General features: G+C 43.4%; 3 protein-coding genes across 3 annotated transcripts; 2 read left to right on the top strand and 1 right to left on the bottom strand.

Annotated features, from left to right (window-relative positions):
* Nucleotides 1–1,686: 1,686 nt before the first annotated feature.
* tinf2 (TERF1 (TRF1)-interacting nuclear factor 2) lies at nucleotides 1,687–7,813 on the top strand. Its single transcript, XM_085146804.1, has 10 exons — nucleotides 1,687–2,129; nucleotides 2,248–2,450; nucleotides 3,717–3,806; nucleotides 4,203–4,298; nucleotides 4,374–4,484; nucleotides 4,608–4,731; nucleotides 4,819–5,647; nucleotides 6,044–6,102; nucleotides 6,182–6,258; nucleotides 6,957–7,813. The coding sequence occupies exons 1-10, from the start codon at nucleotides 2,102–2,104 to the stop codon at nucleotides 7,074–7,076; spliced, it is 1,737 nt and encodes a 578-aa protein (XP_085002930.1). The 5' UTR covers nucleotides 1,687–2,101; the 3' UTR covers nucleotides 7,077–7,813.
* dhrs4 (dehydrogenase/reductase (SDR family) member 4) lies at nucleotides 7,780–12,703 on the bottom strand. Its single transcript, XM_085146825.1, has 9 exons — nucleotides 12,417–12,703; nucleotides 12,132–12,247; nucleotides 11,679–11,856; nucleotides 9,332–9,433; nucleotides 9,041–9,111; nucleotides 8,897–8,948; nucleotides 8,179–8,313; nucleotides 8,035–8,090; nucleotides 7,780–7,952 (listed from the first exon to the last, which is right to left on the bottom strand). Exons 1-9 carry the CDS (start codon nucleotides 12,426–12,428, stop codon nucleotides 7,838–7,840), a joined length of 837 nt encoding a protein of 278 aa, XP_085002951.1. The 5' UTR covers nucleotides 12,429–12,703; the 3' UTR covers nucleotides 7,780–7,837.
* A 176-nt stretch (nucleotides 12,704–12,879) lies between these two features.
* Nucleotides 12,880–25,137, top strand: efs (embryonal Fyn-associated substrate). The gene is made up of 8 exons (XM_085146777.1): nucleotides 12,880–13,052; nucleotides 13,551–13,755; nucleotides 14,529–15,851; nucleotides 16,677–16,796; nucleotides 17,991–18,935; nucleotides 19,099–19,170; nucleotides 22,557–22,814; nucleotides 22,895–25,137. Exons 2-8 carry the CDS (start codon nucleotides 13,744–13,746, stop codon nucleotides 23,078–23,080), a joined length of 2,916 nt encoding a protein of 971 aa, XP_085002903.1. The 5' UTR covers nucleotides 12,880–13,052; nucleotides 13,551–13,743; the 3' UTR covers nucleotides 23,081–25,137.
* Nucleotides 25,138–25,192: the final 55 nt, after the last annotated feature.

Here is a 25,192-nt window from a genome sequence, read left to right as displayed (position 1 = left end):
GTTTGACTCAGATGTGCCTTCTTTTATCTGAAAAGCAGAATAATGATATCTACAGCTGATAATTCAGAGGTTGTTGCCTGTGTTTTTATAACTAAACATAAACAGTTTTGTAAGAAGTCTCTTTTTTTTCTTCTTTAAAGAATTATTAGACAGTGTTAGCTTTGTTGAGTCTGTATACTGGAGACTGTTTTATGTTGTAGGAGATAACTATAGTGTGTTGTAATCTTTTTGTAATTTATGGCTGACATAAGGTGTTCAATAAATCATTTAAACAGAACCTGTCTGACAAAGTGAAGTAGTGAAGATCTCAAAAAGTAACACATTATGCCACGATCTAAAGAGACTCAAGGACAGCTGGGAAGCAAACTGACATCTGTCTGTATGGAAAGGTTTGAAAAGTTATTTCTAAGGCTTTGGGACTCCAGTGAACCATACTGGGAGCGATTTTCCACAAAAGGAGAAAACTTGGAACAGTATGAACCTTCCAAGTTCATACTAACAGTCAAACATGGTGGTGGTAGTAGTGTGATGGTCTGGGGTTGCTTTGCTGCTTCAGGATGGCTTGCTGTAATTGTTATAGCCATGAGTTCTGCTCTTTACCAGAAAATCCTGATGAGACTTGTTACGGATTCAAATATTGGGGATGGATACAGGAGGAAAAACCAAAATAACAACACTGGTCCGGCCGGGTCAAGTCAAACGATGATTTAATGAATACACGCGTGGGAGATGGACACCATACAGCAGACAGCATCAGATCTCAAAATGGTGGAGCCTTGATCAAACTCTTATAGCCTCTAGTGGCCCCCACCTAATCATAAAAGCCTAAACATTCACATTCTTTCTCTCACACAGCGCCTAAGCTACGACCTTGGCTCCCTGTTTATCTGCTCCTGCTGAGATGGGGCAGAAAACCTCTCCAGTATGTTCTGTTCTCTTCTAATCAGACAAATAAGGCGATGACTTTCTGCGAACAGTATTTTCTTATAACTCAGCAGTATAATGCATCATAAAACAATATCATTCATTCACAATAAATCAGCAGTCTAATGTAATGCAGATCAATTTAACAAATGTAATAGTTATCACCTTCTTCTAATTCAGAAGAATAATGCAAACTAAAACTACATAATAATTCACAATCTTTAATTAGGGGTCTAACATGGCATAAAATAATATTATAATCCAACAGACTCCCTGAAGGACAAGTTCACCTGGGCTATGGAAAAGACCAACGATCCAAAACACATCAGCAATTCGACCTCTGAATGGCTAAAAAAAAAAACAAGAAGAAAGAAAAAGTGTGTCAAAATTCCTCCAATGTGACGTGAAACACTTATTGCAAGTTATTGCAAACACTTGACTGCAGTTTTTGCTGCCAAGTTGGGCACAACCAGTTATTAGGTTTAGGTGGCAGTTATTTTTTTCAGAGGATTGGGTAGATTTGTACAGATTTTATTTCGCCTTAATAAATAAAATTATCATCTAAAAACTGCAATTTAGAAACAGAAAATAAACACTTTCGGGTCGTTTTAAACTAAATTAATTATTAAATTAATCTAAATTAATCTTTTCTGATATTCCTCGCCTCGGCTAATATATAATTTTCATTTCTATTTACCTTTTTTCCATTAAATTTTTTCTTTAAATCATGAAGTGTTGGCTGGCAGGCAACGTCAATACGTCATTTCCTGAAACCAGATTGGGTGCGCTTGTGTAAAACGTTTCAACACACGCCAGGGGTGGAGTATTGTGTTTTGTATTCATAAATCTGAAGCACCGCCCATTCGGCAGATTCCAATGAACACTGCGAATGACTGTAAGCCTGTCACTGAAGGCGGGAGGACGAGAAGGCAAACTTTTGATGGACGTGAACGAGCTTTATTTGCATCGCGGGAACAACAGCAGTGTCATTTATGTTTATCAACAGGTGACTCCAAACAGTACTTGAGCTAGTATGTGTTATTATTCCTAAATAAGCTCCTCAGCATTCAGTGTTAGTGCCCGTGCTATTTTGAAGCTCAGTGCGGTTAGAAGCTCTCCGAGTTGCTAAGCTAACGTCAACTTTAGAGCCGGTTTCCTTCTGGACTTGTTCAGTGGAATGGCCCCCAGAAAACCAAAGGGAAGCGGTAAGCGTAACGTTTAAACTGGACGTGTGGTGATTGATGCCACCATTTCCAACTTCTACTGTCAGGAGCTCATGCAAGTGTGATTCAGTACTGTAGTCTATTTTTGTTTCTTGCGCAGATGCCAGCCTTCCTTTCGCTGCTCTCCAGCTGCTTGCCCCGCCTGTGCGTCTGGTGTCTGCAGCCCTGTGGAAGGTGCTGAAGCGGAGGGATGTGATGCAGTATGGGGTTGTGGAGGAGTTCGTGACATCTTCCTGTGAGGCTGTGCCTGGGTTGCTCACTGTGAGACACCAGGGCAGGCTGACAGTGGGGCTGAGAGCAAGAGTGAGTATAACAGGAGAAGGGAAATCGGATTTAAATGTGTGCTTGAACCACTGTACTGTGTCCAAGAATGGCACAGTCCCAGTCTCCACCTCTGCAGCTTTAACCTGGAGTTTGCATGTTTATTAGGGCTTTGACATAGTATTAAAAAGGAAGCAAGTTGCTCTAAACCAGGGGTAGGCAACTCCAGGCCTCAAGTGCTGGTGTCCTGCAGGTTATAGACAGCACCCTGTGTCAACACACCTGAATCAAATCATTAGTTCATTCCCAGGCCTCTGGAGAACTTCAAGTCATGTTGAGGAGGTAATTTAGCCATTTGAATCAGCTGTGTTGGATCAAGGACGCATCTAAAACCTGCAGGTTACCGGCACTCGAGACCTGGAGTTGCCTACCCCTGCTCTAAACACTCCCTGAAAACCCTTCAGTTGATCCAAAATGCTGCAGTGAGAATACTGACAGGGACTAAAAAGACAGAGCATATTTCTCCTATATTGGCTTCCCTTCGTTGGATCCCTGTTAAATCCAGAATTTAAAATCCTTCTTCTTGCATACAGCTTTTTATTAATAGACCTTATATTATCCCTACAGTACACTTCCCTGTGAGAGTGCGTGTTTACTTGTGGTTTCTACAGTATTTAAAAGTAGAATCGGAAGGAGAGCCTTCAGCTTTCAGGCCCTTCTTCTGAGGAACCAGTTCCCAGTTTGGATTTGGGAGACAGACACTGTCACTACTTATAAGATTATGTTACTCATTTTGATCCAGAATACTGTAGGGTCTTTATATTACAGTATAAAGTGCCTTGAGGTGGACTGAATTTTAGACCAGTGGGGAAAAAATATAAAGACAAACTAAATCTTTGAACCTTTCAGTTACGAACCTTTCAGCAGACAGACGTTAGTGCCTATGTTATGCCCCTCAGCACTTGTTGACACTGCTCTGTGCCTTAAAGTGGTCTGACACTTCATGGTTAAGTTGCTGTGCTCCATAAACACTTTCACTTTGCAATAACACCACTAAGAGTTGATGCTTGAATATCTAGGAGGGAAGAAACTGACTTGTAACAACAGTAGCAGTTACCACGCACTCATTCTCACACCATGTAGACCTTTTTATAGAAGAGAGGAAAAACACACCAGTGATGCAAAATTACAAAAATATGATGGCGGTCCTATCGGAGGCTATGAGAGTGGAGGCGGGGACTGTACCTGGTGTTTCTCTGTAGTCAGATGATCTTTACCTCATTCTTTTTTTGTTTGTTTTTTAACAAGTTGATCTTGGAGCTGTGCAGTTCACAGCCTGATGCTGAGGTGATTGAGGAACACCTGGAAAAAGTCCGTGTACCTGCTGGAACTTCTTCAGTAAGTGACCTCACAGATCACACTGCCATTTTTGACAACTTTTATTCCAGAAAACGTTTCTGTGCCAAAAATGTGATACTGATTTTCCTCAGTTTTTTCATATTCCTTCTGCTCTGTGATTGATTCATTTCAGGCACTGACCACAAAACATGGAGGTGATTTCGGAATTAAACATTGCTCAGTTGAACCTTTGATATTTAGGGAAGAGCTCATAGTGTGTTACAGCACGGTACATGTAGCTGTATACTTGCATTGTGATGCAAAGATTATGTATTCAAAAAGACGATGTGCCAAATGGGGATTTTTATGTTACCAATCTACATGTCTTATTTGCTTACATGCAGATTTCCTGATTGTGGAGAAAATAAATGGAATTTCTTCTCTTTTTCTTCCCAGAGTAAGGATGTAAAACTAATGAGAACAGTGAGAGATTTCCATTCTTTGATTCACACGTTCCTCACAGACCCAGCGATTAGAGAAAAGTTCTACAAAGTGAGTACCTCGCCTCTACAGCACACACTTCAGCACCTCCACCTGCTGATGAACTTTTACGCCCTCTCCTGACAGGAAGTGTTCCCTGTGGATTATGGAGCAATGTTTGACCAGGAGCTGGAGAAGCTGCTGTGGGAGTTTTTGGTTCGACTGGACCAGCTGCTTCTTGTTCCCAACCTAGTACAGGTAATGAGAAAACGGCTGTTTCCATAGCGTTAGACATGATTTATTGCTCTTATCGTCACTGCTTTAACAGTTTCTGTGTGCAAGAATTGATCTAATATTTGGGTTTTATTTATTTTTTGTCAGACTGTAGCGTGGCTCAGTGACGCCCCCCCTGTCCTGGAGGAGTGTGCACGGGCAGCCACGCAGCCCCAGCTCCTGAAGATTTTACTTCAGCATGAAACCTGCCTTGGCCACCTGCAGTCAGCAGGTTGAAAAAGATAAGATCTGTGTTGTGACGACTGTGACAGGAAGACTTTGAGTGTCAGCTCATGATAATACTCTTTGCTCTTTACAGCGTCACTACCTCCAAATATGGGAGACTCCATCCTGGCTTCACTTTCTCTGCCACCATCCGGAAGAGTCCCATCAGATCAGCCGACAGCAGCCAGGAAGTTGTCAGTGGATGAATCTGAGAGCGCCAAGTCAAAAAGCAAACCTTCATTTATCGCACCTGTTATTGGACTAATATCGAATGAAGACGTCCCGGTCTTGAACTCTGGCATTAAAAGAACACAGAGAAGTGATGGTCCAGCTGACAATGCTGGACATGAGCAGCTGAACTCCAAATTCACCTCAGTGAAACAGAGGCAAAAAGCCAAAGATAAAGGAGCGAAAGAAGGGCGAGAGCAGCTGGAGGAGGGATGCACCCTAAGTCAAAGGAATGGGGTGAAGCGCAAGAACTCTGAGAGAGGAGAAAGCGATTTGGAGGAGGAAGAAGTTCTAAGTGTAACAACACCCGTGGAAAAGAGCCTGAACGGGCAGACGCAGAGTAAAGGTGACCAGAGGAGGAAGGAAGGCCGAGCAGAAACTATAAGAAAAGAGGGATGCAGCAGGGAAGTCCTGGCAGCCCGGATGAGAAAGCTAGGTGTTAGAACACTATATCACCCTGAAGATCAACACCTCTACTCTGTTTTTGTCGATTGTCTGATCATGGAGCCCAGGGTTGTCATCGAAGAAATGTCAGCTGCTTCTCTCAGGGCTAGTACATCTGGGACGGAGGAAACATCCTCTTACCAGGCACAAAACGAGCAGAGGAGGAAGTCACCGGCCACAACGTCACCGCAGAGACAGACAAGCAGCCATCTGTCGTCTGACACAGAGTCTTCCGGCTCGCAAGACAAAGAGTAAGGGACTAAAGTGCATAATGGCAATAAACCAAGCACTGTGGTCTGTGTGAATAAGTAATATATGAGTAATGCTATGGCTGTATATTTGTTTAAGAACATGTTTGAAGTAAAAATAGAAATTGTGGTTCAGTCAACTTGTTTAAACATGGTATAAACTGTCTGAATACAATAAAAACATCTGATTTAGCTCCACAGATTTCTGGTTTCTTTTGTCTGATATTAATGACTTAACTATGTGCAGCTAGATCACACACACTGATCAACATTTGTACTTCAGTGTTTTCTGGTTGCCTTTAGACTTCAGTTAGAAGTGCACGAAGCTAAGCAGGTCAGCTCGATGCCCCCCCTGTGATTAGTCACCAGTTAACAGCTACTGTTGTTTCCGCTCAACAGAAACCATCCTGCACTGCACAGCACGAGAAGCTCTCTCTCTCAGCAGCAGAGTGACACAGGTGAATGTAGGGTGTAATTATGTAAGAAATGTATCACCTGCAAAGGTTTGAGCTTATGTGTGTTTACTGTTCTGTTCAGAGGTGCTGGCCGGTGCAGAAGATGACGACTACGTGGCTGATTCAGAGGATGAGGCGACGAAGAACTTCAAAGTCAGGGTGCGTATGCAGAACACATCCAGTCTTAGCTTTGATTATGCCTGAATGATGTGCAGTTTCAGACAAAATAGTATAAATGGGAGTGTAAAGCATAAGACTTGGGGGCCAAAATCGGTGACGTTGTGGCTGTTTAAGGACTTCAATCTGGCACATTGAGTGGCTTTGTAAAATGTGGAGGGCATGAATTGCAGGCTTAAATACATTTTCATCTTCCTGCTGATAGAGAGCGCCGTCATGGCCATTCAGACTTCACCAAAGTAATTAATAGATTAAAAAAAAAGAAAAAAAAAAAAAAAAGAAAAGTAAATGACAACACATTGCTGTTTTCTTTGTTTTTCTTTATAATTCACTCACAGAAATTAAAAAAATATAAAACAAAAACAAACATTGTTTTATAATTACAAGACCTTTTCTGTATATTTATACAGTGATTTACAGTTTAAGCCCAAAGATTAAGGCTGACATTTCTCTCATAGCTGAACAACTGAGATGTGCTGAGACTTGTTTTTCTCATTTTAGATCTCAGGGGTTAAATGTGCAATTAAACGTGTTTACACTGATAGAAAGACGAGTTTCTCTGGTCCGGCTCACTCAGGACTAAAACAATGTAAATTAAGTTTGAGGTCCCTGCTGTAACTGATGCCTGTAACACAGTAAACTCTTATTCTTAGTGCTTTGAATCCCTTTGTCTCCCCCAGCTGTTTATGAAACGCTACTACAAGACCAAACATGGCACCTACGTGCCCACCCTGAGGGAGTTTTGGAAACCTGCGATGACCCGGCGCCGCTTATTGTCTGCTGGACACAAACGGAGGTGATGAAATGATTTTTTTGTACTCTACCGGCGACATGGTCGGAAAGAATAACGTGTTTTTAAATGCTATTGAGACTGATGAACACTTTTATCTTCCATTTGCTTGAAATAAACCTGACTCAGGGCGATTAAAACTTGAACAGGTGCTTTGACATCGTGGATAAACGTAGCCACGGTTACAGGCAGTGTCATACAGCTTTTTTAAATCATTTAAATTGTATTTTTTAAAAACATCTATATTGTCTGTTACAAATGTGAAATATTTTTAACTTGCAATATGTAATATCTGTTAATAAAGTTTGATGTTTTGTATGAAATGAAATGCAAAATAAAAACTGGCTGATGATGACACTGGTGCACGCTCCATTTGGTTCATCGATGAAGGCGAAGCTCTCAAATTGCTCCTGACGTTCAGCTCATGTAATGACTGATATTACATCAGTTAATAAAACCATCCCTGGTCTGTAAATCATGAATGTTTATGCACTGAAATAGCTTTTATCTCATAGCTGCTGCAGTTTAAAATGACACAGTTCCTCATTTAAAATTAATTATTTTCTTTTACAAAAACATCAGATTTTTCATTAGAAACCTTTACACAACAAAAATCAACCTGGAAACTCAAGACGCTCACAGTAACCCAGAGCTCTCTCTGCTTCATTATATTGGTTTATATTAGTGTGTTGCAGCTCCTGCGCTAAGCTTAGTTGTCTTAGCTGCCAGCACTTCAGAAAAATAGAAGAAATCAAATTAAAAACGATGCGTTCAAAGTCGACAGTTCATCCCTCCGGTCACTGTGATGGTCTCTCCGGTGATGTAGGACGCTTCCTTGGAGCACAAGAACGCGATCACACTTCCGATTTCCTCCGGTTCTCCAAATCTGACAGGAGAAGCAAATTCAACGTGTCAAATCCTGGACTCTGAATATTACCAACAAGCTTTCCTGTGACCTTGAACTTCACCTTTTAATGCATAGCTGCTTTTTGAACTCAGCCACGATGCCTTCATTCTGCCACAGCTGGAACAAAAGAGTTTATTATAAAAAGTACGACTGAAATGCAACAAAAACCACATTTTTCGCAAAGAACTCCAGCGCGTGTCCTCACCGCAGAGCTGAAGCGGGTCTTGATTATTCCAGGGGCCACGCAGTTCACTCTTATGTTGCTCTGAGCCAGCTCAGGGGCCAGAGCCCGGGTTAGACCCAGCAAGGCCGTCTTACTCACGCTGTAAGGACCTAAAGCCTGGAGAGGTGCACATGCACACCACGTGAACAGGTTTGCAGAAAGAAAACAGAGCATGTCACTTCTTTACATTCAGGTTTATGTCTCACTGGCTTTAATGATAGTCATGTGCATATATCCATTATTAGCTGCTTTCAGCTGCTTCCTTATTAACACAGCGCCACAGCGGGTGCCTCTGCATGTTTGACTTGGCACATTTTTTATGCCAGATGACCTTCCAGACACAACCGCCAAGGGATTTTTATGTTCTCCTGAAATCAAACCGGTACGGTTAGGTAAATGTATAAACCACTACACTAAGACTACTTTACCAAACAGGGTTTCTAAGACTTTTCTCCCACTTCAAAAGCCATAAAAGCTCAGGCTCCACACCGCTAATGCTGTGTCAAACACTGGCAGATACTGGAGTCTGTGAGTAACATAGATGCTTAACATTACAGCTTTTCTCCAGAGAATTGTTTTCTCACTTCCATCTCTATGTCTCGATGTGATGTAAGGAGGCGACCAACCAATCCTGACTGCACTGATGAGATTCAGTCACAGCACCACACGAATTCCTGCCAAGGAGAAATTCCTCACTGACCTGCATTGGTTGGTATCCAGCCACAGATGACACAAATATGACATTTCCACCTCTGAAAGAAAAACACAGACCTGTGAGAGGTGTTAGAAATATTACAGCAGGCAGGTTTTTATGGACGCCCCTTTTGGTGCCATTGTCACTCACCCTCTCTTCTCCATATGAGGCGCCACCAGCTTGGTCATGAGGAAGGCTGATTTTACGTTCACATCTAGGATCTGAAAATGTCGACACAGTGACAGTGAATACTTTAAATAACAGAGTGATCTCTCAAGTTATCATTTTACTAACGTAAACAGCTCTTCAGAACCACATTTTGGATTTATGTTGTTTTTTTATGACAACATATTAGTGCTACTGTATCCTTCATTTAAAAAAAAAAGCAAATTTATGTCGTACATCATAAATGATTGGTGTGGGCTCAATTTTTGTACGTACCTTATCCCAGACCTCCTCTGTGGAGTCCATGATGTTTCCAAAGAAAGGATTGACTGCTGCATTGGACACCAGGATGTCAATGGCCCCACACCGATCCAGAGTCTGTACCAAACACAGAGCCAAGCACTCGTTCACGCTATTACACAGAGACACCAACAAGTGGAGGAAATTTTAATAGACACGTGCACTTCATCTCTTAATGCAGTTTGAGTCACAAAAGCAGCTGCTGATGTGAACCACGCTTTGCACAAAAGATGAACTGTTTGCTTTCATGAAACTCTTACAAAGTCGTGTAAAAGACACTGTTCAGCAATCACAATCAGATACACTGTCTAAAACTTAAAGCATTTTACTTGTGTGGCCGCTGTCATCCTTAAAAACAAACGTTGAATACAATAAGTTCAAAGGTACGCCACTAAATACTAAACAAAGTACAAAAGGAGCTCAGAGGAAAAGCTAAAGGAATGGCTGGAGCTGGTTCACGTCTGTCTTAATGAGTCTACCATGCAGGCATGTTTTACGTGGCAGGACTCCACAGAAGAAACCACAAAAAAAATGTAAAAGACCTCCACTAAAGTTTTCCACAGAGCACCTTAGCAGTCCACAGTGCTTCTGGGAAATGTCTGCAGTCTGATGAATTGTCTGAATTGCTCATGAGCAGTTGAGTGATGCAGCATGACAGCGACCCCAACCTTAAAAATACAGCAGACCAAGAAAATCTGCTTCACCTTAAACCCATCGGTTATTGTGGAATGACATCACAGACCAGACATCCTAATATGGCCGAGCTGGAGTGCCTCTTTAAGACAGAGGGGTCCATTATCCCCCCCAAGCACGCGCAGCTACAGAAAGTGCTCTAGGTAACCACCAAACCACCAAAAGAGGCTCAGCTAATGGTTCCCACTTACTTTTTTCCACCACCACTGAGGATGATGAAAGGGAACTTTTTGCTCACAGTAACTTGGCCAGAGTTTCAAATAATGACACCAGCATATGTACAAGTGATCACTGTGAGCCAGAAGCTCAGGCTCAGACCGCCCGAAACACTCAGCTTCAGACAGCTTGTTCTGCTTTTAGCTCTCTGTGATGTCACTGAGCACAGATATCCTTAACATGCACATCTCAGGCACAAAGCTCTGACTGTGAACACTGAGGTAAATAGAGATAAGCTCCAGACTGTACAAATAGTCTGTTTTTGAGGAGCAGCCAATCAGATGAAAGCACAGCAGTGAATGATAAGTGGACTTAAATAGCATAGACTTATACAGACTCATTCACCCAGTCACACACATTCATACGAGCTTTTATCTGTTCACACACACTCAGTAGGTGCAGTCAAACACCGATCCACCAACTCTGATTGGTAGATAACCCGCTCTACCACCTGAGCCACAGTGGCTCTTAAACTGTGGGGAAAGCCCTGCAGGTGTGGTGTGGATGATCAGGGACTTTAATGAGTTTGCGTCAGAGCTAAATATGTTAAAACACCAAAGTTACAGAGTAACTAATAACAGATGTAGACAGGCAGCTAAAGGCAAAATTACAGTTTTTGGACAGTTTGGTAAGACCATAAGAGTGGGTTCAGTTCTTCGTGGGAAAGAGCTGTGACAGCAACTTAAATCTTGAAAACGCTTTACATACAGTCCACATTAGAAACGGGAGGTATTTGAAGCAGTCATAGTGGTTCTCTGAGTCGTCCAGTCGCGCACAGCTGTAGTTTCAGTGCTTGTGTTAGCAGCATGCTCTAACTCTGCCCTTCACACTTAGTCTGGCAGAAGTAAGAAGCATCTGGGGTGGAACTATGGCCAGATTTTAACTCATTGCCAATTAGTTACTTATTTCCTGCATAGAAAAAGAGGGAAACTGTAACTGGAAGCGTTCTTGTTGCTGACAGGGCAGAGGAATGTGGCAGTGAGGGACTTCGGCTTCATATAAAAACATTATAAAAACACATTTTCACAAATAGCAACTTTAAGTGGAACTACACTGAAAAAACAGGGAAAATATCAGGCTGAACTTTATTCTACTAAAATCCAGCTTGGATTCCTTTTTATTGTTAATGATTGATAACAATTGTTAGGTGCACGTTGGCTGAACTTTTCTCCACCTCTCAAGTGGCTCATGCCAGATAAAGTTTCATAGGTTTTTTCACAGAGGATCAACTGAGGGGCTAGACATATAATAATTATTTTGAACCATGAAGCTACTCTAATAGAGTCCAAGAGTAAAAATAGATTTAGAAATGAGCACCCATTTAATAGTTGTGTTATAATAAAGAGCCAAAGCTTGGTCTTGTATAGTTTATGTGCTGCTCTAACACCTCTGAGCACGATGGACGGCTTCTTACCATCTGAACCAGTTTTTCTCGGTCTTCCCCTTTCCCGACATTACAGGTTGTTCCAGTCACTTGGATGCTCTGGCTCTGCAGCAGTGCCACAGCTTTGTCTACATTGGCCTGCCGCCGGCTGCTCACAACCACATGGGCACCTCTTTTTCCCAGAGCCTGAGCTGCAGCCAGCCCGATTCTGAGGAGGGGGGGAGAAGAGCTCTATGATGCATCGCTTTAACCCCTTTACAGCTGTAATTACTCTCATGAATGTGCTGAATCTGAGAAATAAGCATTTTATAACATACACAAAACAATCAAACAAACATGGACTAAGCTCTTCTATTACTAATTCTCCAATAATCAGTGATTTGTCATGATTGGAGACAGGTGACTAACACAGTCCTTGCTTGGTTACTGTTTGTTTTTTCCTGGACAGCACCAACAATCGGGGGTCAATCACGTCATTCTTACCCATCTGTGGAGGCAGTGACTATGGCTACTTTGCCAGAAAGACTGCTTTGAGACATATTTCTTTGACCAGCTGTAAGATTGGTCCTAAGGCACCTGAATACACTCCTCAGCATCACCTGTGGACAGAGAGCACGCACGGATATGTTTTCAGCGCAAACAGCAGTTAAGTAGGGCAGAGGCCATGCACTTTGTTGAGCTCTCATTCCCAACTTTATTGTCACTCGCAGTCCGACACTTTACAAAGTAAATGCAGTTGTGCAAATGTGACGAAGAGGATTGTCTCACCCTGCAATGCATGAAAAGCTCAACACGAAGAGGTGCAGAGGAATAGTTTGATTAAAGACTCTCAAAGACCTTTGACTACTGACGATTCGTGTCGCTACAGTCGATATTTTCCGGGTTAACGTCCCCCTGTCAAAATAAAAGCATACAGCCTACTTCGCTCGTAATTGGCTGTGTGCATATGTATATAAAAGTGCTGAAACCATGCTCACTTTAATTACACTAGTAATTGTGCAAATTAATCTTTTTTCTATGGCAAATAAAGATAACAGCAGTTGCCAACAGCAGCTGACCGTTATTTTTCCCCATTTGAAAATCGTTTACCTGGTTTACCGAGTCAGTCGTCCTTAAACGCAACTTTTAGGAACGAGCCAATCAGAAGAGCTCTATTTTTGAGGCGGCGGCTAGCTGCGCGATTTTACACACCTCGGGATTGGTGTAAACGCTGGAATTTACGCCCTCGTGTTACTTGTAGATCAGCGAAGCTCCGCGACCTCAGAAAGGGGCGGAGATAATTTTGTTGTCATCGAAGATGATTGAACGGCGATGACCGCAGATTTTCACGCATGAAAAGAAGGGATTTACGTATCAGAGGCTGTACCCCAATGGGAAGTTTATCGGCGATAAGAAAAGAGAAAGGTAATAATTGTCATTACGGCGGTCCTGAGTGCTAACGCAGTTCGGTAAATAAATCGCCTTTGACCGCTTTATAAGGCGGTGCCATTGTTGTTTTGAACTAAACCAGCACTAGCTAGCGCAGCGTTAGCCCGCGTTGGCTGGTGTTTAGTGGCTAGGCCGCGACTGCACGTCTATTTATACTGGCTACTGTTCAAATGAATTATCGTTTGACCTAGATAGCGGTTTCATACACAGCTGCACGCCGTATTTTAGACGCTCACTGCACACCGCTTCTTTTTTGCAAACGATGCTAAGCTGTTGCGGGCTTCCCCCGATAGGGTTGCCTTTAAAGAAACGTTACTGGGCGTGGAAGGCATAGACAGGTGTTACCTCCGTCCGCCTACCTTTCAGTTTCACGCGAGACTCAGAGCGCACGGGTGAAGATTTGCTGTCTATACCTATTACATGTGACTCGTGAGAAAATAAACATTTAAAAAAGCGTTTCCGTGTGGATTTTAGGAGCCTTATGAAGATCGGGGACGACGGAGCCCCCAGACCGGGCGATGTGTCCTAAACAGAGCCAGCTGTGCCTCGGCACCGAGGGTCTCTGCCCACCGGCATATCCGTGACAGCTGACCTCCCAAAAATGACCCGACTGGTGTGGACACTTGAGTGATAATTTCTCGGAGACTAAGCTGATCATTTGGCAATCATGTCTGTCTCGGTGAGTACAGTTTTTCTCTTTGTGTTCGTGGATTTGCATGTGTTCGTGTGGCAGTGTCGCAATAGCTCGGATACTTTGAAAGTCAAGGAATAATTTGCTTTCCTCGCTTTCTTTCTTTCTTTCTGTAAACTGGTTTATGTGTTCTCTGTGTCTTATATTGGGGTCCTCAGTGCCTCCATTGCAAAAGAGGTCCCACATGGCTCATTGGAGCTCGGTTGTCCCCGGGGGGTTGGTTTAGAGAATGAAAGGGGGCCTGACTCTCTGGCTTTGGGTTGGCAATTAAACCCTAAACAGCAAGGGACAGATGTGCCTCTCATCCCCTCCCCCTTCCCTCTCATCCCGCTCATTACCATTAAGCTCTTGTGTCCATTTGATCATTGATCCTCCCTGACTGTGGCCCTCTTTCTCCCTTCCTCAGGATGAATTGCACAGCTGTGAATTTTGATTTTGCTTTTAAATTTTCCATCTTTTTCTTTTTTTGTTTTGTTTTGTTTTCGTTTGCTAATCCCCCCCCCCCCACCAGGTCTTTCACACAGACATTTAACGAGATCTTCCCTATTCACTCCCTTTCACTCTCCATTCAGCATCAAAACAATCACCCTTTTTATACTCCTCACTTGGCACTGCCACGTCAATGTACTTGTTTGTTTGTGGCGTGCAGGGAGTGTGAATTCAGGCTGTTGATTAATTTGTGCTTTCATATGGCCATTTTAGTTGTTGTTTTTGTGGGTCAGTGCTGATCAGTGCTGCTCTCGTCTCTTCCTCCTGCACAGACGGTATTGGCAAAGGCGTTGTTTGACAACACGGCAGAAAGCCCAGAAGAGTTGGCTTTCCGAAAGGGCGACATCCTCATGGTTCTTGAACAGGAGCAGAGCGGCGGGCCCGGGTGGTGGCTCTGCTCGCTGCATGGCAGACAGGGGATCGCCCCTGCTAATCGCCTTCGACTCCTTCAGACCGCCCCGCCCCCTGGCTCGGACCCCTGTCGCGGCTCCAGTGAAGACTCGGTCTACCTGTCGCCTGGTGCCCCGCTGGCTCGGACCATGAATGAAGCGGACGGAGTTTATCGCTCCCCACCAGCGGTGGGCGAGGGACGAGGAGCGGGGTCGAGACCAGGGGAGCTACGCAGAACTGAGGGCGGGCGGCCACGCTCACACTCTAGCTCTGGCACCCGGCCCAGACCTGACTGGGATATCGGGGTGGTGGGGCGTCCACGCTCACCCTCTTTGAGGGGACGAGGAACAGACATGACAGGAGCGGTTTATCAGAGCCCGGTGAGTCCCGTGCCTGCAGCAGCTCAGCATGCGAGGCAGCCAGGAGCTCACCTGGCTTCAGAGTCTGTGTATCTTGCCCCCAGTGGAGTGCCGAGGACGGCCGATGAAGCAGAGGACGCTACATATCTTGTTCCCAGAGAAACACTAACCACGGGGGCCTCGGATGACTGTTACTTGGTGCCCAAAGGCACGCCTCTTGCAGGCGATGATGTTTACCAATCCCCAACGGGAGGCTCTGTGGCCAGTGCTTTTTGTTCTAATGGACCATTGATAACCAATGGAACTACAGCTACCCCCCAATCAAAAGCGAACCAGGACACACCTGGGATGTACCAAACACCCACTTCTGCGGGAGTGAGCCTTCCGAGGACACCAGCGACAATTCTGGCTCATCACTACCCGCCTCAGATAACCTCTGTCCAAGCGTCTCCTCGAGCCCTGCTCAAGGGAGCTTCGCCCACCCCTGCCACTGCCAGGGGCAAGCCTGGCCTTGCTTCTCACCGGGGATCCCCATTGCTTATCAGAGCTGGCCAGGTCAGGGCTCCTGGATCGCCAAATTTCGCCCGCAAACCACCTCCACCAGCACCTCCAGTAAGGAGCGTCACCAGGAAGGACACACAACCATCACCGCTGTCAGCTGACTCTAACTCTGTCCCCAAATCTGCTGCTCAAGCAACTTCTGCAAGCCTGCAGCAAGAAGAGGGCAAACAGAGGGCAGCCCCCCAGGGAAAGGAGGAAAGGACAAGTAATGGCGTGGAGAAAAGCAGCAGTGTGCAGAATCAAAAGGGAGAGAATCAGGATTATTCAGATCCGGTTGATGATCAGGTATGTAACGATTATACTTAAAGCGATAAAAAGTTGTTCTATCTAATTCTTCAGTATTCATAAAGTAAGAATAAAGTTATTACCTGTTAATAACAGGGTTTATCCTGGCTCAGCAGCTCTGCAAGCTGTGAAGGCAGTGAGCCTGTTTCCTTGCTGGACAGAAAAAAAATCTGCATTTCCTGTTCAGTTTTGACCATTTGATAAAAAGAAATGTGAATCATATCAGATAAAAAAAAAGTGTTTAGTTTTTGTTAAATGCTTGTTTTTTGTTTCGTTCTTTGGAAACCCTGCTGGGTTTCATCTAGGGGGTGGGGGAGGAGGCATTTTTAGTGGTGTTAAACAGGTTGGGTCGTCCTGTAATGTTGCTTTCGTTCTCAATATGATGACATCATAAGCAGTTTTTTTCCTCTGCATACAGAAGATGTTTGTGAAAGAAGTGGGAAAAATCACCAGAAGTGTTACAAAATAACTTTAAGTCAGTATTTTTTTTAAGCATGGCTTAATTTACAACAGTTTTATTTATCAAATATCAGGAAACTGCATAAACTTCTGTTAACTAAGGTAACAAAGACTGTTCCCTAACTATATGTGGACTGATTGTTCTCATGTCCGTTGTCAACGCCCCACACCAAAACTTTAAAGAGGTCTATTTTGAGCCAGGAAAAGCCCTTCACCATGTACATGAATCCTTTTATTACTCCTGGATGGTACTTGTTTGGCAATAAACTTTTAAAGTCTCCATCATATTTATTGGGAATATTTTAGTGTTAAATTAAATATTTTTTTATGATTTTTCTTTTTTAAAATCTAATGTTGCCTTGGTAGGTATACGATACACCTCCGAAGGGCAGGTGGCAGCATCCAGTCCCCTCTGCACTTGGAGAAGATGACAGCATTTACGACACCCCCCGCAGTGTGCCACCGCAGGCCGACACTGAGTCAGAGGTAAAGACTTTGCACACGAGGCTGACTTATGGATAAACCTCTGAATTAGTGTCTAAAGCAACCGCTTTATTTTTTGTTTGACTGTGAGCTGTCAAGTGGCTTTATATCCTCTTTGCCTTCCTTGTGTGGCCACGATGATCTCCACTACTGGCTGTGGTAGCTTGGAAGTTCAGTGTTTTATAATGGTTAAATGTTTGGGACAACGTTGATAAGCTGTTTTCCTGTGGTCAATCCATCCACCTGTTTTCATATCTAGGTCCACACACATTTATTTAATTAATTAAACCAGTATAAATATCACTTAGAGGAATTACTGAAACAGTGGTATGTTGCAGTTGGTGCTTCATCTCCCAGCACACAGAACGCAAAATCAACTTTAGAGAGTGTCTGACAGAGAATTACTTACAGGGCTTCTGTGTTTCTGTTTTGTTCCTGTCATATTGTGACCTGACAAACATCCAGCAGAATCAAAACGCTCTGATTACCCCCAACCCTAGTATATTAATTTGCTGGGAACTGTGGGAATCTGTTGTGCTGAATGCATGCCTACACAAGCAAAGAACAAGAGATGACTATCATATACCCCGCCACTATTTCTTCCCACATTCCAGTATTAGCCTGTCTCCCTGCCCCCCTTCGAGGCGAGGCCACACCTGTCTCTGTGTGCTCCTGGAGCCAGTCTATCCAGTACAAATGCTGCTTCTATTTTTCTCCCAGTCACACCCATCTGTCACAACCATGCCAAGGATACACCACCGCCATCACCATCACCACCACCACATCCCTGCCCCCAGTGGTCTCCACTTTAAAGTTGCACGAAAATGTGTGCCAGCTGCTGGGTTATTTTTTTCCCTCCTTGCCTACAGTTACTGTATGTGGACTGCAGGCTCACTTGCTTTAAGACTTAATGAATAAAAATGTGTTTCCCACATCAGTGGGAGTCAGTAACTCTTTGCTGGATGTACCTACAGAGTGGATATGGGTTCCTTTTATATTGTAGCATATAATTGGTACAAACTGCATTTACTGCATGGATGAAATGTTATTATTATTATGCCATTACTGGACTAAATAATAAAGAATCTACCTGGAGTATCTTCCTTCCTTTCTTCATATGTTTTTCAAATTTCAAAGTCGCAATGTTTTCTTTATTTATTTAAACAATCAAATCTGCTTTTCCCTCTTCACTGATAGGTCTATGATGTCCCCACAATCACTCTGACTAAGGCCACAGTAGATGTTCAGCCTGACGAAGCTGATGATGAAGTCTACAGTGTCCCTACACTTCCGGGCATCCCTCTGGCACCGGGAGAGTCGACCAGCAGCCTCTGTGGGGAGGAACTTCCTCAGGTCGGACGGGTTTCTTGCGTTCCTGGATCCGAGAAACGAGGCAGTGGTGGAGATAATAGCCGTGGTGACTCTGAGCCCGATGGTGGGATTTATGACATGCCAGCTCTGACTGTCGAAGTCCTTCCTCATTCATCATCATCTTCTTCCACCTCCACACGCCGCCTCTCTGTGTCTAGTAACGGCTCTGGTGACATGCAGTGGCGAGCTTCGCTTTCCAGTCTGGTCCACTCTGTGCTCACCACAGTCTCCAACTCGCCCTCCACTCTGTCGTCACGGGACCTGGCTACCTCACTGGCTGAAATCCTGTCCACCTGGAAAGCCAGTCATTCAGGGGATCCCCCGCCACCCCTTCAGCAGGCCTGGGCACGCTTATCGGACCTGCTCCCAGCGTTGTCTGCCGTCGGTAGCGCTCCTCCATCCGAAGGGCTCTTGTCGCTGGTCCAGCGCTCGCTTGAGGAAAGCACCCTCCTCTTACAGGCTCAGGGCCGGCCCCGTCTGCCTTCCCAAGAATCTCTGTCACGTAGGCCGTTGCCTGCGCTCCCGGTGCCTGATGGGAAGTCATCTGGAGGGGGAATGGGATCCCGTAAAAGCAGCTGGATCCAGGAGAGGCCTCTGCCTCCAACCCCTCAGCCTGCTTTCCCCTTGCCTCCTACTCCAGCCACGGTGATGCTCACAGTGGGCCCTGCTGATGAAGAAGATGATCCCAGCAACGAGTATGCTGGGATCGGCTTGACTCCCATCCCGGCTCCAGTTCCTACTGGAGACAGTGTTGGATATGTAAAGCTGCAGGTTAGTTTTTATTATGTTAGGAAAGTCAAATTAATTTCTTCCTTACCTTGATATTTATGTTATATATGCATCTAATTCCTTACAGTTTCTGTTATTGTGCTTTAACACATTTTTTCCTTTGCTGGTAACTAGTCACACATGTTCTCTGGTCACTTTGCTCTAGGGTAAACCTGAACCGCCTCCTGACGCCCGCCCTGAGAATGGACAGATACAAACTATCACCTCAGAGCCACGGGTGAGCTGTTCCCTCTGTGTTTTTACCTCTGTTTACGTGATCCTTTGCTCCTGACTCACTCACAGTGATTCCCCACAGCGAAGGCATTGATTCACTCTTGTTTTCACAGTCTGCTCTGTTTACTAGTGAACAGTATGACTCTTTAATCCAGTTTGCAGCAGCTGTTTGTTTTACCAATACAAGCTTTATATTCCATAAGTTTACCTAGTGCTGCGTATTTGTATGCTACTGCAGTCGATTCTTTCCAATGAATCTGTTTACTCCGCAGCAAAAATGTATGAGGTGCCATCAAAAAATTTAATTCCTTTTATCTGTATTTGGCCTCCATCGCTTCAGAACTAGTCACATTGTGGATTGATACGCCGTTCCTTGGCCCATTTTGTAAGCACCTCAGGCACCTGGAGCTCCTCCACTGTGCCAAAAGAAATCTTGAATTCCATTTTGGAAAAGAGCATGAGGTTGAAATCTGGAGAATAAAGCAGAGCAGCAGGGAAATATGGTGGTAGAGGTGCAGCCAAAAAAACTTGGATGTGAGCAAGCATCCATCAAAACTCTGGGTTAGCACTGATCCTCTCCCTCAGTCACCTCAGGGTGTTTGAGGAGAACTCTGCTTTGATAGCCTGACAAATTGTGGCCTTCATCTCTGTGAACCTGGGCTTCTTGCATCACCACGTGTCAACCCTAGATGTATATGTGTGTGTCATCTGCACAGCAATTAAAAATGTACGTTCACATACTTTTGCCAAGTGAGAGTATGAAGATGGAAAATAAAAAGGGGCTTTAAATTGAACCTTATGGTACACCACAGGCATCAACACGACCATGCTGTGCTCAGTTTACACACAACAGTCTTTTAATCACACCTTGTCCTGTCTTGCGCAGACTCGAAGTCAGTTGTGTTGCATCAGACTGAAGTCATGTCTTATTGCTCCGTCTGCATTTTTCCTGCCCCTCGCTACATTCCTTTGTTTTGTCATCGACGGGTAACAAGAGGTCACTTGTGGATCTCAACAGACTTTCTTACATAGGATGGAGACTCCAGGACAATGAGTGACAGAAGAGCACAGTCATCCTTTGAGCAGTGGCTGACGTGCTGTATGGACCCTCTGTTTGTACGACTCGGGTTCAGTTCAAGGCTGCCTGCTTTGACTTACCATATGCTAATTTGGTTATATATTTTCTGCTCTCATTAGCAGCTTTTTCATGTGTTATTAATACATTTCCAGTTATTTGACTATTATATTAGGACCGTTTTTTGTGTATGTATCACATGCTTTGATCCTATTTGGATCTTGTGAAGACAAACAGCCTTAAACAGTTATTTGGTACAATTAACAGTGGCTGCAATTCTTGCGCAACTCTGATAGGAAACTCTGACATTTAGGACTTTGTCTTTGCTGGCTAATATTAAAATATGAAGTCAGTTGACTGAAGCCTAGAACTACTTTGACAATCAAATGCCTTCTCTGGCACACGATTTGTAAGTGGGGTGTTAATAAAATGTGAAAATGTCTTAAGCTTTGAGATGAAGGAATTTCTGGGCTTTAGGACTCAGTCCTGTGACAGTCTGTTTTGGTATTTTGGAGCTCAGTTAGGAAAGAAATAAATCAGAAGGAGCCATTTGGACTCTAAGACGTTTATTGCAGGTGGTTTCTAAAATAATAAAAAATAATATAGAATACTTTGCAAAAGTCTTGAGCCACCTTTCATTTCTTTATATCTGACTCTATTGTAATTATTTAAAGTGGTCTTGAGCAATACTTCTCCAGTCTTTCTGAAGCTCCCTTAAAGTTTTTCTTTGGCTGCTTTTTCAGTCATTTTCAGTCCAGTCCTCCTACCTGACAATTTTCAGACGTATGAATCATGCAATCGTAAAAAGCACCTAACTCAAGTGATGAACCAGAATTCTGTCTACACATCAGAATTTAGCAAAGAACCAATATTAAGTGGTATCTTTAGGCACTTTGTTTGTAGCAGCCTGCTGCAACAACACATCATTTGATCCCATTTTTTTAAACATATATTTATTGGAGTTTGCGTTCAAAAACATCCAACACTTTAAACATCTTGAACATATGGCAGTAAGAAAGCACTCAAAAAAAGAAACAAACAAAAACGCATATTCCCAAATTTAGTTATGTATTCTTCATTACCTCACTCTCTCTCCACTTCCTCAACTTCCCTAAACAAACTAAACTTGATGTTACATTGTTTAACCACTGGTCAAAAGAGGGGCTCAACATTCTCCCAGCATACTGCAACACAACGTTTGGCCTGGAGTAAGCAAAGGTAAACCATCTTTCTCTCTGTATGAGATAAATGGCTGTTGCACTGAATTATTTGATTGAGCCAGAATAAAACTTCATTTGTTATTAGTTGAATATATGACAAAGATGACACAGTTTTACAGACATGAAATTGTATTTTTGCATCAATTAGGTGATTCCCAAAGAGCAATTAGCGGAATATGTAACTTTTCTCAGCATTTTGTGAAATGTGTCCTTAAAAGTTTTTGAAGAGACAGAACAAGTGGAGGACAAAAGAAATGTCAAGCCCCCCAAAATTATCTACAGCAGATGAACAGCTTCATGTTCTTTGTAATACATGGGAAACAAATCCAACAAAGACCCTCCACAGGAGCTGAGAGATGCTTCAGTTGATCCATCTGCTGTTCACTGAAGCCTCATCAGAAGTGGGCCCAGAGGAAAGAGAAACTGGAATAAAAGGCTGAGGAGGTTAGGATAAGGGTATAAATGTGAGTGTCCACAGCTGTAAGACACGGAGGAGGCTCTGTCATGGTTTGGAGCTGTATTTGAGCCAGTGTTGTTTGAGATCTTGTCAAAATTGGTTGAATTATGAACGCAGGTCATCATGAACATCAGATTATGATCCATTCAAGAACATCTCACACTGGCAGCATCTTCATTTTTCGGCATGACAATGATCCCAGAAACACTGCCAATGGAGTGGCAGAGCCTGGACCCTCAACATTATTGAAGCAGAGTGGGACCATCTTGACAGAGAAGAAAACCAAAGGCTGAGACTGAAGAATAAACGCAGTCATACCAAATATTAACTTTCTAGCTTGTACCACCTCTGTTTTTGCCTTATATGCTATATTTTTATGTATGTTTCCACATGTTTTAATAAATCGCTGCTCCCATTTTCCATGCAGTATCCTAAGAAATAATGAGATTTGCACAGTGCTATAAATATGTGCGTTGTGTTTTTTTTTTTTTTTTTTAATTTCTCAGGACTTCTTTCAGTTTGCTGTTTATGTATCTGAAAGTCTTGTTTTTATTCTCCTTATTTCAAACTAGAGACCTTCAGGCTACTTTCCTACATTTCTTGTGCTGATTTTCATTTTCCTTTCTCATCTTTTTCAGTTGACCCCCTCCCCTCCTCTGCCAGTGGCCCTCTCCCTGGAGGACTCAGAGCTGCTCTCCTTCTACTCCTCTCAAAGCCTCGCCCACCTCTCCTGCCTGGCGGACGCCGTGGATGTGCTCTTCAGCAGCGTGAAGGGAAACCAACCTCCTCGAATCTTCGTCGCCAGAGGAAAGAGCCTCATTGTAACTGCGCACAAGCTGGTATTCATTGGGGACACGCTCTCCCGTCTTCTCACGTCTGCTGACCTCCGGGCCAAAGTATGTGGAAAAGTTGGCATGATGTTTAGATCCGGCATTTCATAGCGGTGTAATAACTTTAATATTTTTTTCCCCATCAGATCACTACCTCGGGGGGACGGCTCTGCCAAGCTTTGAAGGCAGTCGTGGTGGCAACAAAGGGTGCTGCACAGAACTATCCATCAGTATCTGCCACCCAGGAGATGGTGGATCGTGTCGCAGAGCTCTCCCAGCAGGCGGCCGGCTTCTCCACTCTGCTCCAGCGTCTGGCAGAAATATCTTCATGATGTTTCTTAGTGCTTACGTTAAAACAAACAACTTTGTCTACACTACACATCTATTTCCTCCTCTCTGAAATGCCTTATTTGTTGTTACACTCGTTCATTACCCCTGTGCTTGAATGGGATGGAAGGAAGCGAAGCCGAATCCTGTGGCGAGGCGTTTGTTCCTCGCCACAGCTGTTATCCAGCTGTTTTCACCATGTTGGTTGTGTCGTCTGAGCGCGTGCTGGTTTGTCTTTGTTTCTCCACTGACCCCTGTGCTTTGATGCCAGGCAAAAATAGTTTTTTAAGTGTTAATTTATTGAAGATTTTGAAGCCCCTGTGTGGTTTAAGTGTCCGTGTGGACTTTCTATTTTGGGAGCTTTGCTTTAATGTGCTTGCCATATTTTTTTCTCCCCCCCCCCACCTCTCACACGATAGCCATTTTTCCTTCCTTCCTCTATTTATTCAGCCACCCCCGATTCCCAGAAATAGTCCAGAGGAGGAGACTTTACATCCTTTTTTCTTACTGTGATACCTGAAGGGCCTTTTGTGATTATCAATTCAGAAGCTGCAGAAGCAGCATGTTGTGTGTGTTTTTGGGGGGCTTTATTTGGGAGAAATGTTGGAAGTTTTCCCAGCTTCTATTCTCAATCTGTGCAAGTGTTTGCGTGTTTTGTGTAGTGCCCCATTTCCACTTAACAAGAAACATCTCCTTACTCATTCTTCAGTTTACACGTGTTTCACATCTCTATGAAGAAAAACAAAAGCTTTTTTGTCACAGAGGGAGAATATGTCTGAGGATCGATGAAGGGATTTTTGATTGAGCAACGTTAGCTGGGTGACAAATTGCCTCATCCTATTCTTTCCCACAGTCATGTGGCAGGTTTGGTAATGGATGCGAAACCTGTTGACCGAGTTCACCTGTCTTCACATGTCTTGTTATGACTTGCATCACTTCTCTTCTTTGACTTTTGCTTTTCAGCATCATTTTCCCATAAACTGCCTGTCATCGCATCTTATTTATGTCTTTGATAGTTTGAAGCCAGGAATCTTATTGTGGAAGTGCACACCAGAAACCAGTTGTCATTATTATGACGGAACAAAGACAGGGACGACGGTTAACTCTACATCAGTTTGTGGGACTTTATTGTGATCGTGAACCTATCCCAGCCTGTGGAATGAAGCATAGTCTGCTTTTTAATTTAAAAGAGACACTTTTTGTATTTTACAATCCATGAAAACAAACCTGTTTTGCATCTAACACTACTCCACTTTTCCTACTGACAGGTGCACAGCACGGCCTGTGAGTCATAATTGGTATTATGCTCCTCTCTGTGACAACGCGTCAGCATGTTCACACTACACACCTTGTTTGTGAGAGAACACAGCCATGGGGATAAAACTTGAATATAGCACTACCTTCTCTTCTGGCAATCATATTACTTTACCCCCCCCCCCCCTTCATTTCCCCCCCCCCCCTTTTTCTTTTTCTAATGTTTCAGATTTAAATTGTTGACTTGGTTTCCAGCTTTTACATTTTCTTTGCTGCAGTGCCACCCTGTGGAGGTTTGAAGTATTTTCCAATGACTAGCAGCCTGTTAAAATGGGCTGTGTGTGTGTGTGTGTGTGTCTGTGTGTGTGTGTGTGTGTGTGTGTTAAGGGAGCATGATGGGCAAGTAACCTTTAGCTGTATATTTATTGTATGCCAACGTTTATGTTCCTTTGCTTTCCCCATCTGCATGGCTTTAATTTGCTTATACTTTATACATATAGATATATATATGCACATCCTTCACCTGAGTGATGTGATTGGGTGATTTGCAATGAACAAAGTTTTTCTTTTTTTTTTTTCTGAGTTACAGTTCAAAAATGGCTGTCTTTTCTTTTGTAACTGGATGGGGTTTTTTTTTTTTTTTTACACTATTTGAACTGTTATGCATATTGCTGACATATAGAAGTGAATGCTTTTCCTACAGTAATAACAGACCTAATCCTCCTTATTTTTTAACACTACATTGGTTGTCTGTCTTGTATTCCTGTTCAGAAAACACAAATACATTTTTTTGCAAATAAAATATTGTTTGTTTTATTTGTTGCTGTATTACTATAATAGTCATATTTTTTTTAAAACAAAAA

This window comes from Neolamprologus multifasciatus, chromosome 3 (assembly GCF_963576455.1).
Source record: "Neolamprologus multifasciatus chromosome 3, fNeoMul1.2, whole genome shotgun sequence".
Classification (NCBI taxonomy): Eukaryota; Metazoa; Chordata; class Actinopteri; order Cichliformes; family Cichlidae; genus Neolamprologus; species Neolamprologus multifasciatus.
This window is presented reverse-complemented; position numbering and strand designations above follow the sequence as displayed.